The 14,838-nt window shown below is 34.6% G+C and overlaps 1 protein-coding gene across 14 annotated transcripts in view; it reads left to right on the top strand.

Moving 5' to 3' along the window:
• MYCBP2 (MYC binding protein 2) overlaps positions 1 to 14,838 on the top strand; it is a 174,111-nt gene that overhangs the window by 92,882 nt on the left and 66,391 nt on the right. For 11 of the 14 annotated variants that reach the window (XM_063392265.1, XM_063392264.1, XM_063392263.1 and 8 more), the window contains 11 exons: positions 414 to 545; positions 1,080 to 1,258; positions 3,722 to 3,864; positions 4,619 to 4,719; positions 5,893 to 6,111; positions 7,202 to 7,427; positions 7,731 to 7,849; positions 9,127 to 9,214; positions 12,180 to 12,232; positions 12,902 to 13,074; positions 13,314 to 13,458. In XM_063392265.1, coding sequence (XP_063248335.1) covers positions 414 to 545; positions 1,080 to 1,258; positions 3,722 to 3,864; positions 4,619 to 4,719; positions 5,893 to 6,111; positions 7,202 to 7,427; positions 7,731 to 7,849; positions 9,127 to 9,214; positions 12,180 to 12,232; positions 12,902 to 13,074; positions 13,314 to 13,458 — 1,578 coding nt within the window. The remainder of the gene's footprint in view (positions 1 to 413; positions 546 to 1,079; positions 1,259 to 3,721; positions 3,865 to 4,618; positions 4,720 to 5,892; positions 6,112 to 7,201; positions 7,428 to 7,730; positions 7,850 to 9,126; positions 9,215 to 12,179; positions 12,233 to 12,901; positions 13,075 to 13,313; positions 13,459 to 14,838) is intronic. The other 3 variants (XM_063392260.1, XM_063392266.1, XM_063392253.1) reach the window with 1 other exon arrangement.

Below are 14,838 nucleotides of genomic sequence, written 5' to 3'. Positions count from 1 at the left end.
AAATTAGGTTAAAACCAAAAATTGAAGAAAGGGGTTATGGCCTACCAATATGATCAGACTGTATCTACAGATGTTTCATGTGCTGTTGATGTACTCTCTTAGAAGCAGCATGAAACTGTGTTGTTGGTTCTTGTAATAAAGCAAAACTTTTCTTTTACACACAGTTGTTCACTATAACTGATGATTCTAATCTCTTCCAAAGGACAACCATAGGTTATTATGGGAAACAAACCTTTCTGCTTAGTAATTTCTTCTTTAAGGGAAAGGCTTTACTGTTGATTTTGAACAGGTTTTTAATATTTTGGTTTGTACTGCCACATGTAAAAATGTATGCAATGAAACCTAAGTTGCACAATTGCATGTGTCATGTGTTTACATCATAAATGTATTAAAATACTTTTTCTTTGAATCAGAGTGATCATACTGGAGATGCAACTCATTCTCATAGATGGACATCTTTAGAGTTGGTTAAAGGAACTTACACCACAGATGATTCTCCTAGTGACATAGCTGAAATCAGACTTGACAAAGTTGTGCCACTGAAGGTAAATAAAATACAAGGACATCTGTAGGTTTCATACAGCTTCTTTAGATAATAAAATTGAAATGGTCAGTGTAAATTGTTCAAGTTTTTGACTTCACATTCACAAGCTGATCTTGACATGCGTGCTTCATCAAGTCTTCGTTCCAGCCTATAAATTAAAAGCTTCAAATCCCTCAGCTAAAAGACATTAGATCCCAGTTTTTATAATTGTATAAGATAGATTGTAGTTGCTTAGTAATTTTAGAATATTTTTGGAAGTGCAACTTTTTTTGTGCAACTTGATAGTTAATTTTCTTGGATATCTGCTTACTCTTTAAGTAATTAGTAGTAATTTAAGTTATGGTCCATAGTTTAGGAACATGGAACAGCTCTAGTTTTTGTTAAATGCTGTATCTTTTTTGTTTAATTTCATTTGTGGAGTGCTTTGAAGGACTTTTTAGACTCTCCAGTATTAATGTAAAATAATAACTTTCATGTACCATGAAGCCATTATATACGTTTTATACTGCAGCCTATTTTTGCTCTCCTTTCTAAGGAAAATGTGAAATACGCAGTTCGTTTGAGGAATTACGGAAGCCGGACTGCCAATGGAGATGGTGGGATGACCACAGTTCAGTGTCCAGATGGTGTAACATTTACATTTAGTACGTGCAGTCTGAGCAGTAATGGCACCAACCAAACACGAGGACAAATCCCGCAGATTCTTTATTACAGGTTTGTGTTTTAATGATTCATTTCTAACAAAAGTGAATGAAACCATTGCAGTGCTATTACACCACACCTGTTTTTAACAAGTGATAGAAATAAATGCATCCAGAGTGTTTATGATGCCTCTTCCAGTCATGTTTTAGGTTCTCTCATTTTTTTGACTTGACAAATAGTGTGATGGTTGACTCCTTACAAGGTCTATTATTTGCTACCTTAAAACTCTGATTATGGGGAACTCACAAGATAATTTTTTCAGTTTCTTGTTTTTCTATACCACAAGAGATATCTGAGAGATTATTCACTGGCATGTTTATCTCTCCGATTTATTCAGTTCTTCAGTTTCCAAAAATAATTGCATCAGGTAGTAAAGCAAGGTCTATTTTTATAGGAACTGTCTCCTTTCTTACTTAGAGTTGAAAGGTATAAAAAGAGAAATTGCAATTGCCTGAAGAAAATCAGCTGAAACATCTGACTGTCCTGCAGGGGAGCTTTACTTCAGCCTTTCAGGATGACAGTAGGAATTCCCTGGTGGTTATGCTTTTGCAGAAAGCATTGCTTTTGTGTTTGAAGTGCTTACCCTGATTTTTGTAAAGACAGGGTTTTCAAACTGGCAATACAAGGCTGATCAACAGAAGATGGAAGGAATAAAAGGATCAATGAATAATAATTTTGATAATAACTTTGATTGTATGAGAAGTACCTAAACAATAAAAGATTTAGAAGATACGAAAAAGTAATACTACACCAACTGATGTATTCTAAACTAACACGTACATGAACATGTTGCTCTTAAGAAGGTTTTAAAGAAGTTAAAATATGAAGAAATTAAGTAGCCAGCAAAATTATAGTAATAGTATATTTGAAGATATAGGACAACTCTAAATTACCTTAAAACATGAGATTATGCTCAGAGATCCACCTTGTCAGTAAAAACAGTAGTTGCCTGTTAAAGAGTGGAATTGCAGTGGTGCAGATCGTGATACTTTAGTTGATTTAGTCTCCTGAAATCTTGGACTTTATTATGAAGTATCATAATTGGAAAGTATCATTATGTGAGAAGGATGAAAGACATGGAAAACATCTGTTTTCATTCCTGGCTTGTCTGCTTTTATACAGGCAAAAGAGAAAATTAAAGAGAAATAACAATTTCTTTGATTTCAGAAAAGCAAATGACATGATTTCAGTCACGGAAACTTCAAGGCATTCTAACAGTGATAAATTACAATATGAAAAAACCCAGCACCAAAGTCCTGTCTTCAGATCAGAACAGTCTCAGGTTTTTTTGTTTCAACCGATAAAATTCAAAGAAACTTTCCAAGGACTGTAGTGGTACAAGTCAGAACTGTTACAGAAGAAATTGTGTTGAAAAAAATTGCAGTTGTTTTGCTGTAATCACAATGTCTTTTGTAGTTTGCATGGACAAGATAAATTTAAGATTATCTGATGCATGACTGTGGTTATGGACTTAGTTTGAGGGCTCAGTGTTTGATTTATAATGATTTGAAGTTTTGATCTGCCTACAGCAAAGAAACATGTTCAATCAACTGTTTAGAACAGCTTGTAAAAGTCACACTCCATTTTGTTTATAGGATGCTCAGATATACTTACCTTCAGTGGCTAAAAAATTCAAATTAAAAAGGCTTGAGGCTGACAGCAAAGCTACAGTTCTAGGACACCTTGAAAAGACAATCTTTTTGTAAGAGTGATTGATTCACATTACAGGGAAGGAGAAATATCCTTGTTCACTGAACTGCTCAAAGTAAAATTTCTGAACATTCTGAGGTGCTACTCCTGAATTAATATACTGGACAAACATTACATATCCAAAAGAGAATTGTAGATTTTATTTTACATGTTGACTAAGTGATTTTATTTCTCTGTGCCAAGGCTTAATCAGAAGGCTTGAATTAGTTTGTAATTGTCATTTGACAGCTTTGACAAAGCAAATTGAACCTTATCGAAATGGTTTCATGCATAATGTTGTTTAGGAGGGCCTAATTTGACATACAGAGTTTCATTAGAAGAAAGAACTATTTGTTAAGGGTAAGCCCAAGACTGTATTTCAAAGCCGTAATTAATCTTTGAAATGAGAGAACCTTTGTCACTTATGAAAATGCTGAAATATCCATTAAGAAAGTTTTACTTCTTTCTGTGATGCATTTAACACTGCTCTGTTTTTACCAAGACAGGCACCTGGCTTTGGAAGAGCATAGCAATTAATACATTTCTGTGATTTGAAATGCATCTAGAGAAACAAAACTTTTCAGAAAAATGCTATTTATACTTTTTGCCAAAGTTCTTGCAAAGGACTAACAGCAAGACAGTTCCTCCAAGAGATCTCTGTGGTTTCTTTGTGTTTTCTTACTGCTTTATCATAAATTGTTTTGCTTATTCTGTGCCAAAAATTGGTCATTTTTTTAAACGTCATTTTGTATTTGTGAACTTACTTTAACTTAATCCACTATCCAGGAGTGAGTATGATGGAGATCTGCAGTCACAGCTGTTGAACAAAGCTAATGAAGAAGACAAAAACTGTAGCAGGGCTCTTTCTGTCGTGAGCGCTGTTGTACGGGCAGCCAAAGACTTGTTGCACAGAGCTCTTGCCGTAGATGGTAAGGCTTGAGAACATTTACTTCACTTTTCAAAGCTTTTTACTTTGCTAGCAAACCATAATAGTACAATGTCACCTGAATATAAGAGCTGTGATGTTTCTATTTTGCTTTCCAAAGAATATTTTTCTAACCTTTCATTCCTGTAGATATCAAACTATAAGTAACTTTTATGTCATTGAGTTATGCTTGTGAGTGATATAGTCAGATACTTTGTATAAATTTGCTCATCAATTTAGCAGATATCATATTAAAGCTGGCAAGATTCTTTATTTCCAAAAGATGCTCCAGGATGGGTTACTTTTAAATTTCATGAGTGTTTTGCACAGACATTGTCAACCGTAGGACTGGTTAATGTATTCACTTAAACATCCCTTTTTGAGAAATGTAGGTATCAGCCACTGTAGCCAAAAGGTCCAGAATATTACACAGTGCTATAATTCTCATTTTGAAGGGCGGGGAGGACTGTTGTGCTAACTTTTATAGCGTAGAAAGTATGCTTCACAAAATGGCAGAGTGCAATAAAACAATGCTCTAAGACAAGGACATTTTTCAACAGAGAATTGTATACAATGACATATTTGTCTAGGGTGGACTTGGCAGACTCAGAATTCAACAGTGCCTAAATAATGAAAACAATTTAAAGTAAAAATAGTCTAGGAAATAGAAGTTTAACTCATAAACCAGAAAAATAAGATATGCTTTGAACCGTAGCATATTTATTAATAATACTGCTGTTCTAATTATCTTTATTTAGCTGAAGACATTCCAGAAATACTCAGCTCTTCCAGTCTGTTTTCAATGCTGCTTCCCCTCATCATAGCCTACATAGGACCAGTAGCAGCAGCTATTCCCAAGGTATGCTCCTCAACAGAAATTACTGAAGAAATATTTAAGTGTTATGCTAGTAAAAGGTTTACTCTGAAAATGTGGACATCTTGATTTCTTACTATTTTGTGAATTACTGGTTTATATTTGATAACATGACTCATGAATTTTCTACAAGCAAGAATTTTAAAGACATGCAATGATTTTTTTTTAACTTCAATTGAAAAGATGATTTAAAAAATACCTAAAGGAAGCAGAGAAATATGACAGGCTTTAGTAGTAGGAAAAGGTAAGGAATGAGGAGAATATCATTTACAACTCATTGATGAACATTGGTGGGATGAAATGGTTTTTTTAATGTTATATAAATTTTATTTTTACCGTAAAGAGCAAAAGCATTTGCTCATTAAGAGTATTTCTGTCAAATTTAGATTTTGAAAGATGTCAACTATAAAAGAAGATGTCTTTCAAGTGCCATTGCATTTCTTGCATGTACCTGGTCTGGGACACTCTTGAAATGTGTTATTAGATCTACAAATGTCAATAAACCTTAGCTAGTAAGCATTATTTATTGCCTTTTATTGCTTTTTCATGAGCTCTAAGGTGTTTTCTGACTTCTTTTTAAAGGGGGAGGAAATAGAACCGACCACTTAAAATCTAACAAACATGTTATGAAAGAGTGCCTGATTTTAGTTACATTGTTTCTTCATGGAACTGGGATTTGAAACCAAGTTTTGCTGTAGAAGTGTTCCTCTGCTTAGAAAAGGTAGTGAAGATTACAGGGAACAGTGCAATGCTTGAGGTTTCATGCATTAAAATATGTTGAATATTTGAAAAATCCCCCGTATTAATACGGTTGTAAAGTATAACTGAATTATGACTTTAGTATGGTATTTACTTTCTGTGAACTTGTGCTTACTGTTCAAGGTTTTAGTAAAAGCTATTTTAGGAAGAGGATGTCACTGTTGTATACAGATTCTTGTTTCAGCTTTGGTGAGTCTCCAAGAGGAGATTAATGTACTGATGCTTTTTCTGTCAGGATTGTGTAGATACAGAATTGCAAAATGACTGAATGAATTATTATTAGTGATATTCTGAGAACATTCAAACAACCACTTGAAGAGGAAATGAAAGTGTTAGAGTATTGTTTTCACCAAGTATTTTATAATACGCTGTAATAACACGGGTGGTGTTATGTTACAGGTTGCTGTTGAGGTCTTTGGCCTGGTACAACAGCTACTTCCTTCTGTGGCAGTCCTGAATCAGAAATACGCCCCTCCAGCTTTTAACCCAAATCAGTCCACAGACAGCACCACTGGAAACCAGCCAGAGCAAGGGCTTTCAGCTTGTACTACCTCCAATCACTATGCTGTTGTAGAAAGTGAGCATCCCTATAAACCTGCCTCTGTTACACACTATAAGGTGAGCACCATTTCCAAGTGCACATGCTGCTTCTTAAAAGCTTGACACAGGAGTTCTCTTGAGTCAGCATTTGCTAGCTGAAAAATTGTCGCCGTGGATGATAATTAATATTGTCTAATATAGAAGACAGTTCCTTGTATTATTGTTGTACTGCTTTCTGGACAAAACTCTACATCAAGTATAGTGGAAAATAGTGAACTTTTAACTCCCTAATTCAGATATTTGCTCTATGTCCCTAAAATTGCGTTCTTAGATTTTTCTGCTGTCATACAGTTTCTTTGCTCTTACTGTACAGACTGTGGAAGTTCAAAGTCTTTACATATAGAGTATATAATCACTTATCAGACTTTCTTACCTAATGCTAAAACAGTGATCTGTAAAAATACCTTAAGTCAACTCTAGTCAAAATAACATCTAGAAGTAGCAAACCTATAATCAAGAGCCTGAACAGGAGATTAATTATTATTCCACTATTGCAGTGCTTATCCTGTGAGTTGGCAAGACATGCACTGCAGAAAATGTAGTTACCATGTGATCATCCTGATGCAATAATGCTTACTGTTGTCCTAAAAGTTTATGGAGCATGTCTAAAGCCTTAGGTTGAGTAGTTACTGCATTTGAATTTCTGTAGCTATATGCAATTGTGCTGCAGGCCACATTCACAAGTGGGATTCAGCTGCTCTGTACTTTTCTGGGATTGCTCAAAACAGATAGTCATTATGTTTGTTGAAGCTTGAGTCTGAAAAAGGTGTCCAGGAGTTCAGTGTTTGTAACGGTCTGTAGTTGGTTTGTTTAATGAACCTGTACAGATTTCTTAAAAACAATCACAAGTGCTGCCAGTGCAAATACTTAATCAGAATATTAAGTTATAATACAGGATTCTAATTGAGTAAAGTACATGAATTTCAAAGAATAAATTAGGTTAATGTTAATTTAAAGAATGTCAAAATAATTACGCAGAATTACCTAATTAAATCACGTTTGTAGACTAAATTAGAGTTAAGGCCAGATGGAAATGAAGAAGTAAATGTAAAAAAACCACCAAGAGCCCCAAGAGCTTGGACATAATGAAACTATTGCTTTGTTTTAGGTGACTTTTCCTGAATGTGTCAGGTGGATAACAATAGAGTTTGACACTCAGTGTGGCACTGCTCAGTCAGAGGATGTTCTTCGTTTACTAATTCCTGTCAGAATTGCACAGAGCCTGGGATTTGGACCAAAGCATACCTCTGTTCATGAAAACCTTAATTCATGGATAGAACTGAAGAAGTTCTCTGGATCTTCAGGATGGCCTACCATGGTGTTAGTATTGCCAGGTAATACATAGATACTGATGGAATTACTACTAATGTGAGTTACTACAATAATTTAAGGAAGTCCGATTTTTCTGCAGAATTATCTTGGCAAACAGAGTTAAAGAAGGGTCTTCATCCAAGCTGGCAAATGAATTATGTCTGTAGTAGGTTTCTTCATTGAAGTACTGATCTGCTTGTTTTTCCCATGGTTTTAATTCACATTTTACATATAAAATCTGGGTTTCATATATGCTTAAATAAAAGAAACACACAAAAAGAGGAGGAATATATTTTTTATTTAATTTATCCTTTTACTTCTTTCAGGGAATGAAGCTCTTTTTTCTCTGGAGACTGCATCCGACTATGTGAAAGATGAAAAAGCTTGTTTTTATGGTTTCAAATGTTATGCAATTGGATATGAATTTAGTCCAGGAAGTGATGAGGTAAGGGAAAAAGTGAGATATTTACAATTGCTGTACCTAATGAATCTCCTAATAAATGCACCTAATAAATTTTTTGAGGGTAGAGTATTTGTGTTTCCACTTATGACTAAGTGACATTAGCAAAGTATTTTTAAATTCTTTTTATAAAAGTTCTAACTTTTTTTTTGTTAAAGACATTATTAATTTGAAACTCTTCAGTCAGGATATTATTGGAATGGCTTTTTGTGTGTTTGTGGCACTCTGCAAAAACATAGTGTGGTTTTATCTTGTATGTCAGTGGGATATAAGATTTCCTGAAATTCTGACCTGCTCTTGTGTCAGAAATCCAAACGTTTGGGGCTTTCTACTGTCACTGTCAAATGGATGCAAATACTTGCATCATTTTCCAGTGCTCACTTACATCGGAACTCTCAGACTCCTTGGAAATGCTGTGCATGTTTAGACTGCCTCAGGTTTTACCCAGTGGTCTCCTCATTTTGCCTTTAAAGACATGAGTCATTTCCACCCCTGTTTATTGGAAAGGGAAGATCAATGTCCTTGACCCAGTTCTTCCTTTGGCTTGTTTTAATAGATTACTGAAAACACTTAATATGTTTTATAATAATTCCAGAAAAATAAGTCTTCCCTTACCCAGGGAGACTTTGGGCCTGTTGCTTCGTATGGACTTTGCAAGGTCTGCATCTCAATTGCACTGCAACCCTCACAGAAGATTTACCTCATCTTATTCCTGGATTTTGCTCAAGCTAAATCTTGTCTTCAGGTTTTCAGGGTGTCAAATTATTTGGTGTTTCTTTACATATCAGCTAAGAAGACATACTACAAGATTATTATCTATGGTCCCACTATCTTTCAACAAAATCAGATTTGTAATTCCTAGAGATGATCTAATTAATCTGTGTTTGAGTAGAAATAACTTTTGCTTAAGCAAAAAACCCATGTGAATTCGGATGCCATTCTTTTTCTTTAAAGTGCTTACACAGAGAGATGCTGGCATGTTTTGAATACTCAATGCTAAAACATGCTAGCCAATACCTTAAGTCTACCATCTAAAGAAAAATTTTAAGTAATTGTTTTCAAACATACCTTTTTATTGTAAATATTTTGGTACACTGTCCTGTGTCACAGCAAAACATGGCAGTAGCTGTATGACAAGGAATACATTGCAGAGAAGCTTTGAACTGGGACACAGTATTTCGTAAGATAAGACATTGTCAGGCAAGTGTATCTATGGTCCTACTATCTGAGACACCAATCATGTTTTAATTTTTTATTTGAAGGGTATTATTCAGCTGGAGAAAGAACTGGCTAATTTAGGAGGATCATGTGCAGCAGCTTTGATGAAGAAAGATTTAGCACTTCCTGTTGGTAAGAACATACTTCATTATTTCAACATTGTGCATGATTTCTGAATTAATAGTACATTTAAATCTTATTGTTGCTTTTAAGTAGCGATAATAATATAAAATTGAGTCTTCAAACTGAATTAATTAAACAAAGTTGGCAGTATTTTCTGCTTGCTCTTTTCCCTTTGTGTGCATATGGGGAGGAGGGAGACCTGGTCATTTAAATTGGAATGAACTCACCCCATCCACAGGTAGTGTAGAGTGTATGAACTGTGCCCCACAGTTTCCTCGTGATTCTTCATAAATGTGCAGGTATCATCTTTGTATTTCTCTTTTGCTGTTTTTTTCTCCCCACACTCCACACCTCTCTGAACGAAAAAATACCTGCAAAATTGAGTTGCAAAATTCAAAATTACTAGTTTGAAGTTGGATGTTACCATTTCATCTACAGGCCTTATTGCTAAAAATATTTCTACTATAGTTTTTTTAATGCAATTAGAAAATAAATCAGATACTTTTACACCAGATACTGCAAATAAAGGTTAATAGTAACCCAGCTACAATTTAAAATGTAAGGGAAAATGAGTTTGTAGAAATTAATGGATATAGAGATTGAGAGTTTCTAATGATGCAGCCGTATTATGAGTAATACAATTTGTTTTAAATAGCATCAGCATCTAGGAAATATATAATAGGATATCTCTCTGATCATCTTAATTCAAAAAAATCAAAGCTTGGATACTGTTACACTGGAAACATGGATTAATGAGCAGGAGAGCACTGATCGATGTGGAGTTATAATCACAAAACCTACTTTGTATTTTTAATTTTGCTTGTGTATTTGGATTATGTCCAAATTTCTGAATTTATGTTGTAAGGAGGCACGTCAGTTGCAATAGTAGATCTGTATTTCATTCTCCAAAGTACAGGCAATTCTACAGGTTAAATATTGCCCTCATCTCTTATTCCCCAAGCTCCTTAGTTGTGTTGGCTTCTCTTACTTTTGCTCTTCTTCTGTGTGACAACAACAAAAAGATTGAAATCCTTGTAACTTTATCTCCCATATTTTACAATACTTTGTACTTCTCTCTTGGGAGCTTTTTATATTTGTTTTGCTTAAATGCCTGAAATAAGAAGGGTGACAAATAGATTGGCTTTATGCTATCCCATGGAAATTTGAAACGAAATACGTAGTTAAGTTACCTATGCAGTCACAGCTGCATATAAAAGTGGTTGTGTATGACCTGCAAGAGAGGAGAGATAGGTGCTTTGCCTCCAAGGAGTTTCCTGATTACTGATCTAATGGCAATTGATTTGTCTGACTTCTTATCTAACATCAGCCCAAGAACTTCAACCAAATCTGTTAATGTTGCTGGTAAGGTTACACTTATACAGTTTGTGGTGTATAACTTTTCTTTCTCTATAAGACCAAAGGATCCCCTGAGTAAACAAAACTGGTGAATTGTCATCAACAGTGGTAGTATTAGCAAATGGAAACTACTGTACAGCCTTTTTAAGTGGTTTTCAGTTGTGTGTAATTTTGCTTTGTTGGAGTCTTTTGCCTGATGTTTCAGGAAAACACTGTGGCAGAAAAAGAGGGTAAAGCTATGGTTTTCTACAGCAACATTTAAATGCCTTAATATCCGACTTCTTTTCTTTTTCTGCATCCTAGGTTATCTATCTCCTACTTTTTGCTGCAAGTGAAATGGTTCTTTAATACTGTCATTCCTAATCTGCAGAGCCCTGTCAATCTTACTTGTGGAAGAATGTCCCTTAAGAAAAACCTATACAGAATAATAGAATTAATGATCATATAAAAGACTTTCTTGTAATGCATACACACAGGAAGACCCTTTCTAGTAGACTTTTTGTAATTTGTTATAATTTCTGCAGTTTTACTTGTTAGTAATTTTTGTAGGGGGTGTATTCAGTGTGCAAGTAGTCAAATATTTGTGTGAATATTCCTCTAGAGATATTAGGAGGAAAATTGTTTTGAAGGACCCAACAAGGTTAAACCTATTTTGCTCCCAAGGAAGATAGACAAGGAAGTGATTTTTTCACATATTAGGAAAACTGCCTTTGAGAGTTACACCCAAATACTGTTCAAGTTACTGTGTTCAAAAGGTTGTTCTTCCTTCTTGCCAGTTCAAGACTTAAATTTAGGGTACTTCTTCCCGAGAGAGTTCTGGTCTATGACCAAGATCTGACTTAAACAGCAGTGTGAAATGGCTTGATGTATTTAACATTATTACATTTTTAATTGTATCAAATTTGATAGAGGTTTATTTCTGAGGGCAATTTTTAGATGTCTTTGTTTCTTTGAATTTTGAAAAATTGCCTTGGGACTTGATATTTCTTATTTATCTTTCTTCAGACTAGTAGAATTACTTTAAAAGAGAGTAGAAGTACGGTAACCTTATCTGTGTCACTGTTCTGTTAAAAGACTGTGTTTGGCAATTCTGGTCCCCGGAATCAGACTTTTAAGTTGTATTTGTGAGAAAGAAATACTGTGTAATAGTATGTATTTGACCTTTATGTTTTAGGAAGAATCATAATTTATAAAATTGTGCAGAGTTTATCAGACTTTCAAGTAATTTTACAAAGGTAAGCTCTTAAAAGGGAGCAGCTGTTGCATACTTAGAGATACTGCTTCCCAGAAACCATCTTGACCTCTCAAAATCCTTCTTAAAGTATCTGTCACATCCAAAGACTTGCCATGCATAATGTCTTGGAGATAAAAAGATAAACACCAAATTTTTTGTTCTGTCTAACTTACGTTATTCGTTTGTGTGTGCGCTGAACTACACAATACTGCATGTTTACTATGTTAATTGAAAATATTAGTATTTCAGCTGCTGATTGAACAGTATGACACATCATTATGCAAAACTTGAAATTCGTAAAATAAAAGGCTTCACAAAACAGAATTGAATCTCATATTCTGTAATATGTAGATAACTGCCAATATAACTGGTATATTTTTCCAGCAGGTAGTGAATTTGAAGAGGATCTTGAGATACTTGAAGAGGCTGCTTTACAGGTATGCTGCAGTTTTTATCCATTGCAACATACTTAAGCACATAATTGAAATTTTGACTGCTACAGAAGAAAACAATTTGTAAGGTTTTTATAGTAGAATGGAATCCAGCTTATTATGTAACAGTTTAAGAAAATCATACAGTATTTTAGTCTTTACATGAAATCATTTTTTATAATGAATCTGCTTGGAAAAAAATACATACTGTGTCACATGGAACATTAGATGACCAAGTATTTCAAAATATCTATTTGGCTGAAGCTGCAGTATTTGGCAAGTTTTAAATGTTACCAAAATCAATCTTTTACATGTCTTTGTAATCAGAGAAATAAAATCACTTTTTCAGCTAAGCAGTGATGTTAATCAAGTCCCACATAACATGATTGCAGTTGTTCTGGTTTGCTGATGGCCTTTTGTTTAGTGAAATGGGAGCTAATGCTGAATCTCCCTAACTTAATGTCAATTAACCTCTTTTGGCATAAATTATTGTTTAATAGGCTGAGATGGCTTTTTTAAAAGCTTTTATCAGGGTAGTTTATTCTCCTTGAATGGTTTTAGATGCCAAAAATGTTTGTGGTAATTGTGTCACGTTACGGGAAAATGTCAGCATGTCACTGAAAAGCTGTTCTATGTCTCTCTCTTTTCACCCCCAACCTCTGCCAAAAAAAAAAGGTGTGCAAATCTCACTCAGGCATTCTTGGGAAAGGTTTGGCACTATCTCACTCACCAACCATACTGGAAGCTCTCGAAGGAAGTCTTCCACTGCAGGTGCAAAGCAACGAGCAGTCCTTCCTGGAGGATTTCATTGCTTGTGTGCCAGGATCGAGTGGTGGACGACTTGCAAGGTAAAACCGCCCTGTTGCTTGTCCTTTTAACTGGCTATAGAACTGCCATAGTTATTTTAAATATTAGTTAAATAAAACTATTTGGCTATATTGTTTCCATTAACACATCAGTTAAAACCATGTAGGCATTCAGATGTTCTGTGTCCTTTCTTATGTCTATGTCACATTTGGACAGAGTAAGAATTCATGTTTTGGAGCCTGTAAGAGATTTTAATGTTAGGTGGTTTTCTTTGTTGTAGGTGGCTGCAGCCGGATTCCTATGCTGATCCTCAAAAAACATCATTGATTTTGAATAAGGATGATATTCGATGTGGTTGGCCAACCGTTATTACAGTACAAACAAAAGACCAGTATGGGGATGTTGTGCATGTTCCTAATATGAAGGTAATTATTGTAATCTTGGCTGTTCTGCTTCATCTTGTTGTCTTTTAGTTTTTATTATAGGTATTCCACAGAATACTCTTGTATAGGACAGAAAGTGGCATTCATAAATTCATTTTAGTCAGACTTTCTTACCTCTAAATCCACAAAACTGCCAAATTACGTATTGTGCCAGCACCATTTCATGCAATTGATAACGCCTGTAGTGAACTACGCATCTGTAGTTGTATAAATAATCAATCATAAGTGAGGTATGATGATGATGTACTAAAGTGACAAGAATCCATTTCTTAATTTGTAAGCCAGGAAAAAGAGTTATTTTAAACCATATAATTATCAATTATAAACCACAGACTTCGTGATGGGAAAAATAGTCAGAAGCACATTGATGGTCCACTTTATAGTTACTTTATTTGAGACTAGAACAATACTCTTCCCTTTTCTGTTTCTAAAACTTTTAGAAATTATAAATATAGCTCTTAACCTTCATTATTATTTTTATTGGAAGTTCCTGTAGTCCTTGCAGTTAATAATAACTGTCAAGGACTAGTGTTCCTCTGTTTGCCTTCAGCCTCTTTAGTTAGCCACTGTTTTTCACTACTGGCAAGGAGTTATTCTTGACAGCCTCAGGTCGAGTTAGAACTTTGCACATTTTGGTGTAAAACCTATGTGGAATATATAAAAGTGAGCTGCTTGATTTGAAGTAGTGAAGCAATGCAAACAAAAGAAACACAAAATGGTTTTCTTCTAGAATGGTAGTTCTAGTAAATTAGGTTACTTCTTGTGTTTTACAGCCTACTACTGCTGTGGAGTAGTTGGTTTTGTTCAAGCCCAAGTGTAGATGAAATACCATTTACAAAGGCATGATTCCTGTGATAAAAGCTCTCAAATCTGTTCTTTGTATATCATGTAATTATTGGGAGTTGTCTTATAGTGAGCTGTAAACCTAATAATGAACAGCAGTTCTGCAACAGTAACACAAGAATTAGCTTAGTCACAAACACTGCGTGAGTGAAACTTGCATGATTACTGACTTAAATTAGTGATGCAACAAGTGGAAAACTTTCAGTAGTGATTTTATCCTGTCAATCAGGAAAAAGAGATGTCAAAATATTATCAAAATCGTTGTTGGTTTTATTATTTAATTGCTGTTCACAAATGTATTGAAGTGACAAAAATCTTTATTCAATTTAATCATTCTTCAGGACTCATTCAGTGTGCAATGTAATGATGTAACTTCTGGTAAATTCAGTCAAATTTTGATAAAACAGTGTGTGAAAACTGCAGTGTTTAAAAATATCCACTTAATTGCAGATCTAGGATGAGTAACACATAAACATGTTTTCCATGTAGTCTGTCTTCCTCAGACAGTAGTGTACTGCT

Source organism: Prinia subflava, chromosome 3, assembly GCF_021018805.1.
Source record: "Prinia subflava isolate CZ2003 ecotype Zambia chromosome 3, Cam_Psub_1.2, whole genome shotgun sequence".
Lineage (NCBI taxonomy): Eukaryota > Metazoa > Chordata > Aves > Passeriformes > Cisticolidae > Prinia > Prinia subflava.
This window is presented reverse-complemented; position numbering and strand designations above follow the sequence as displayed.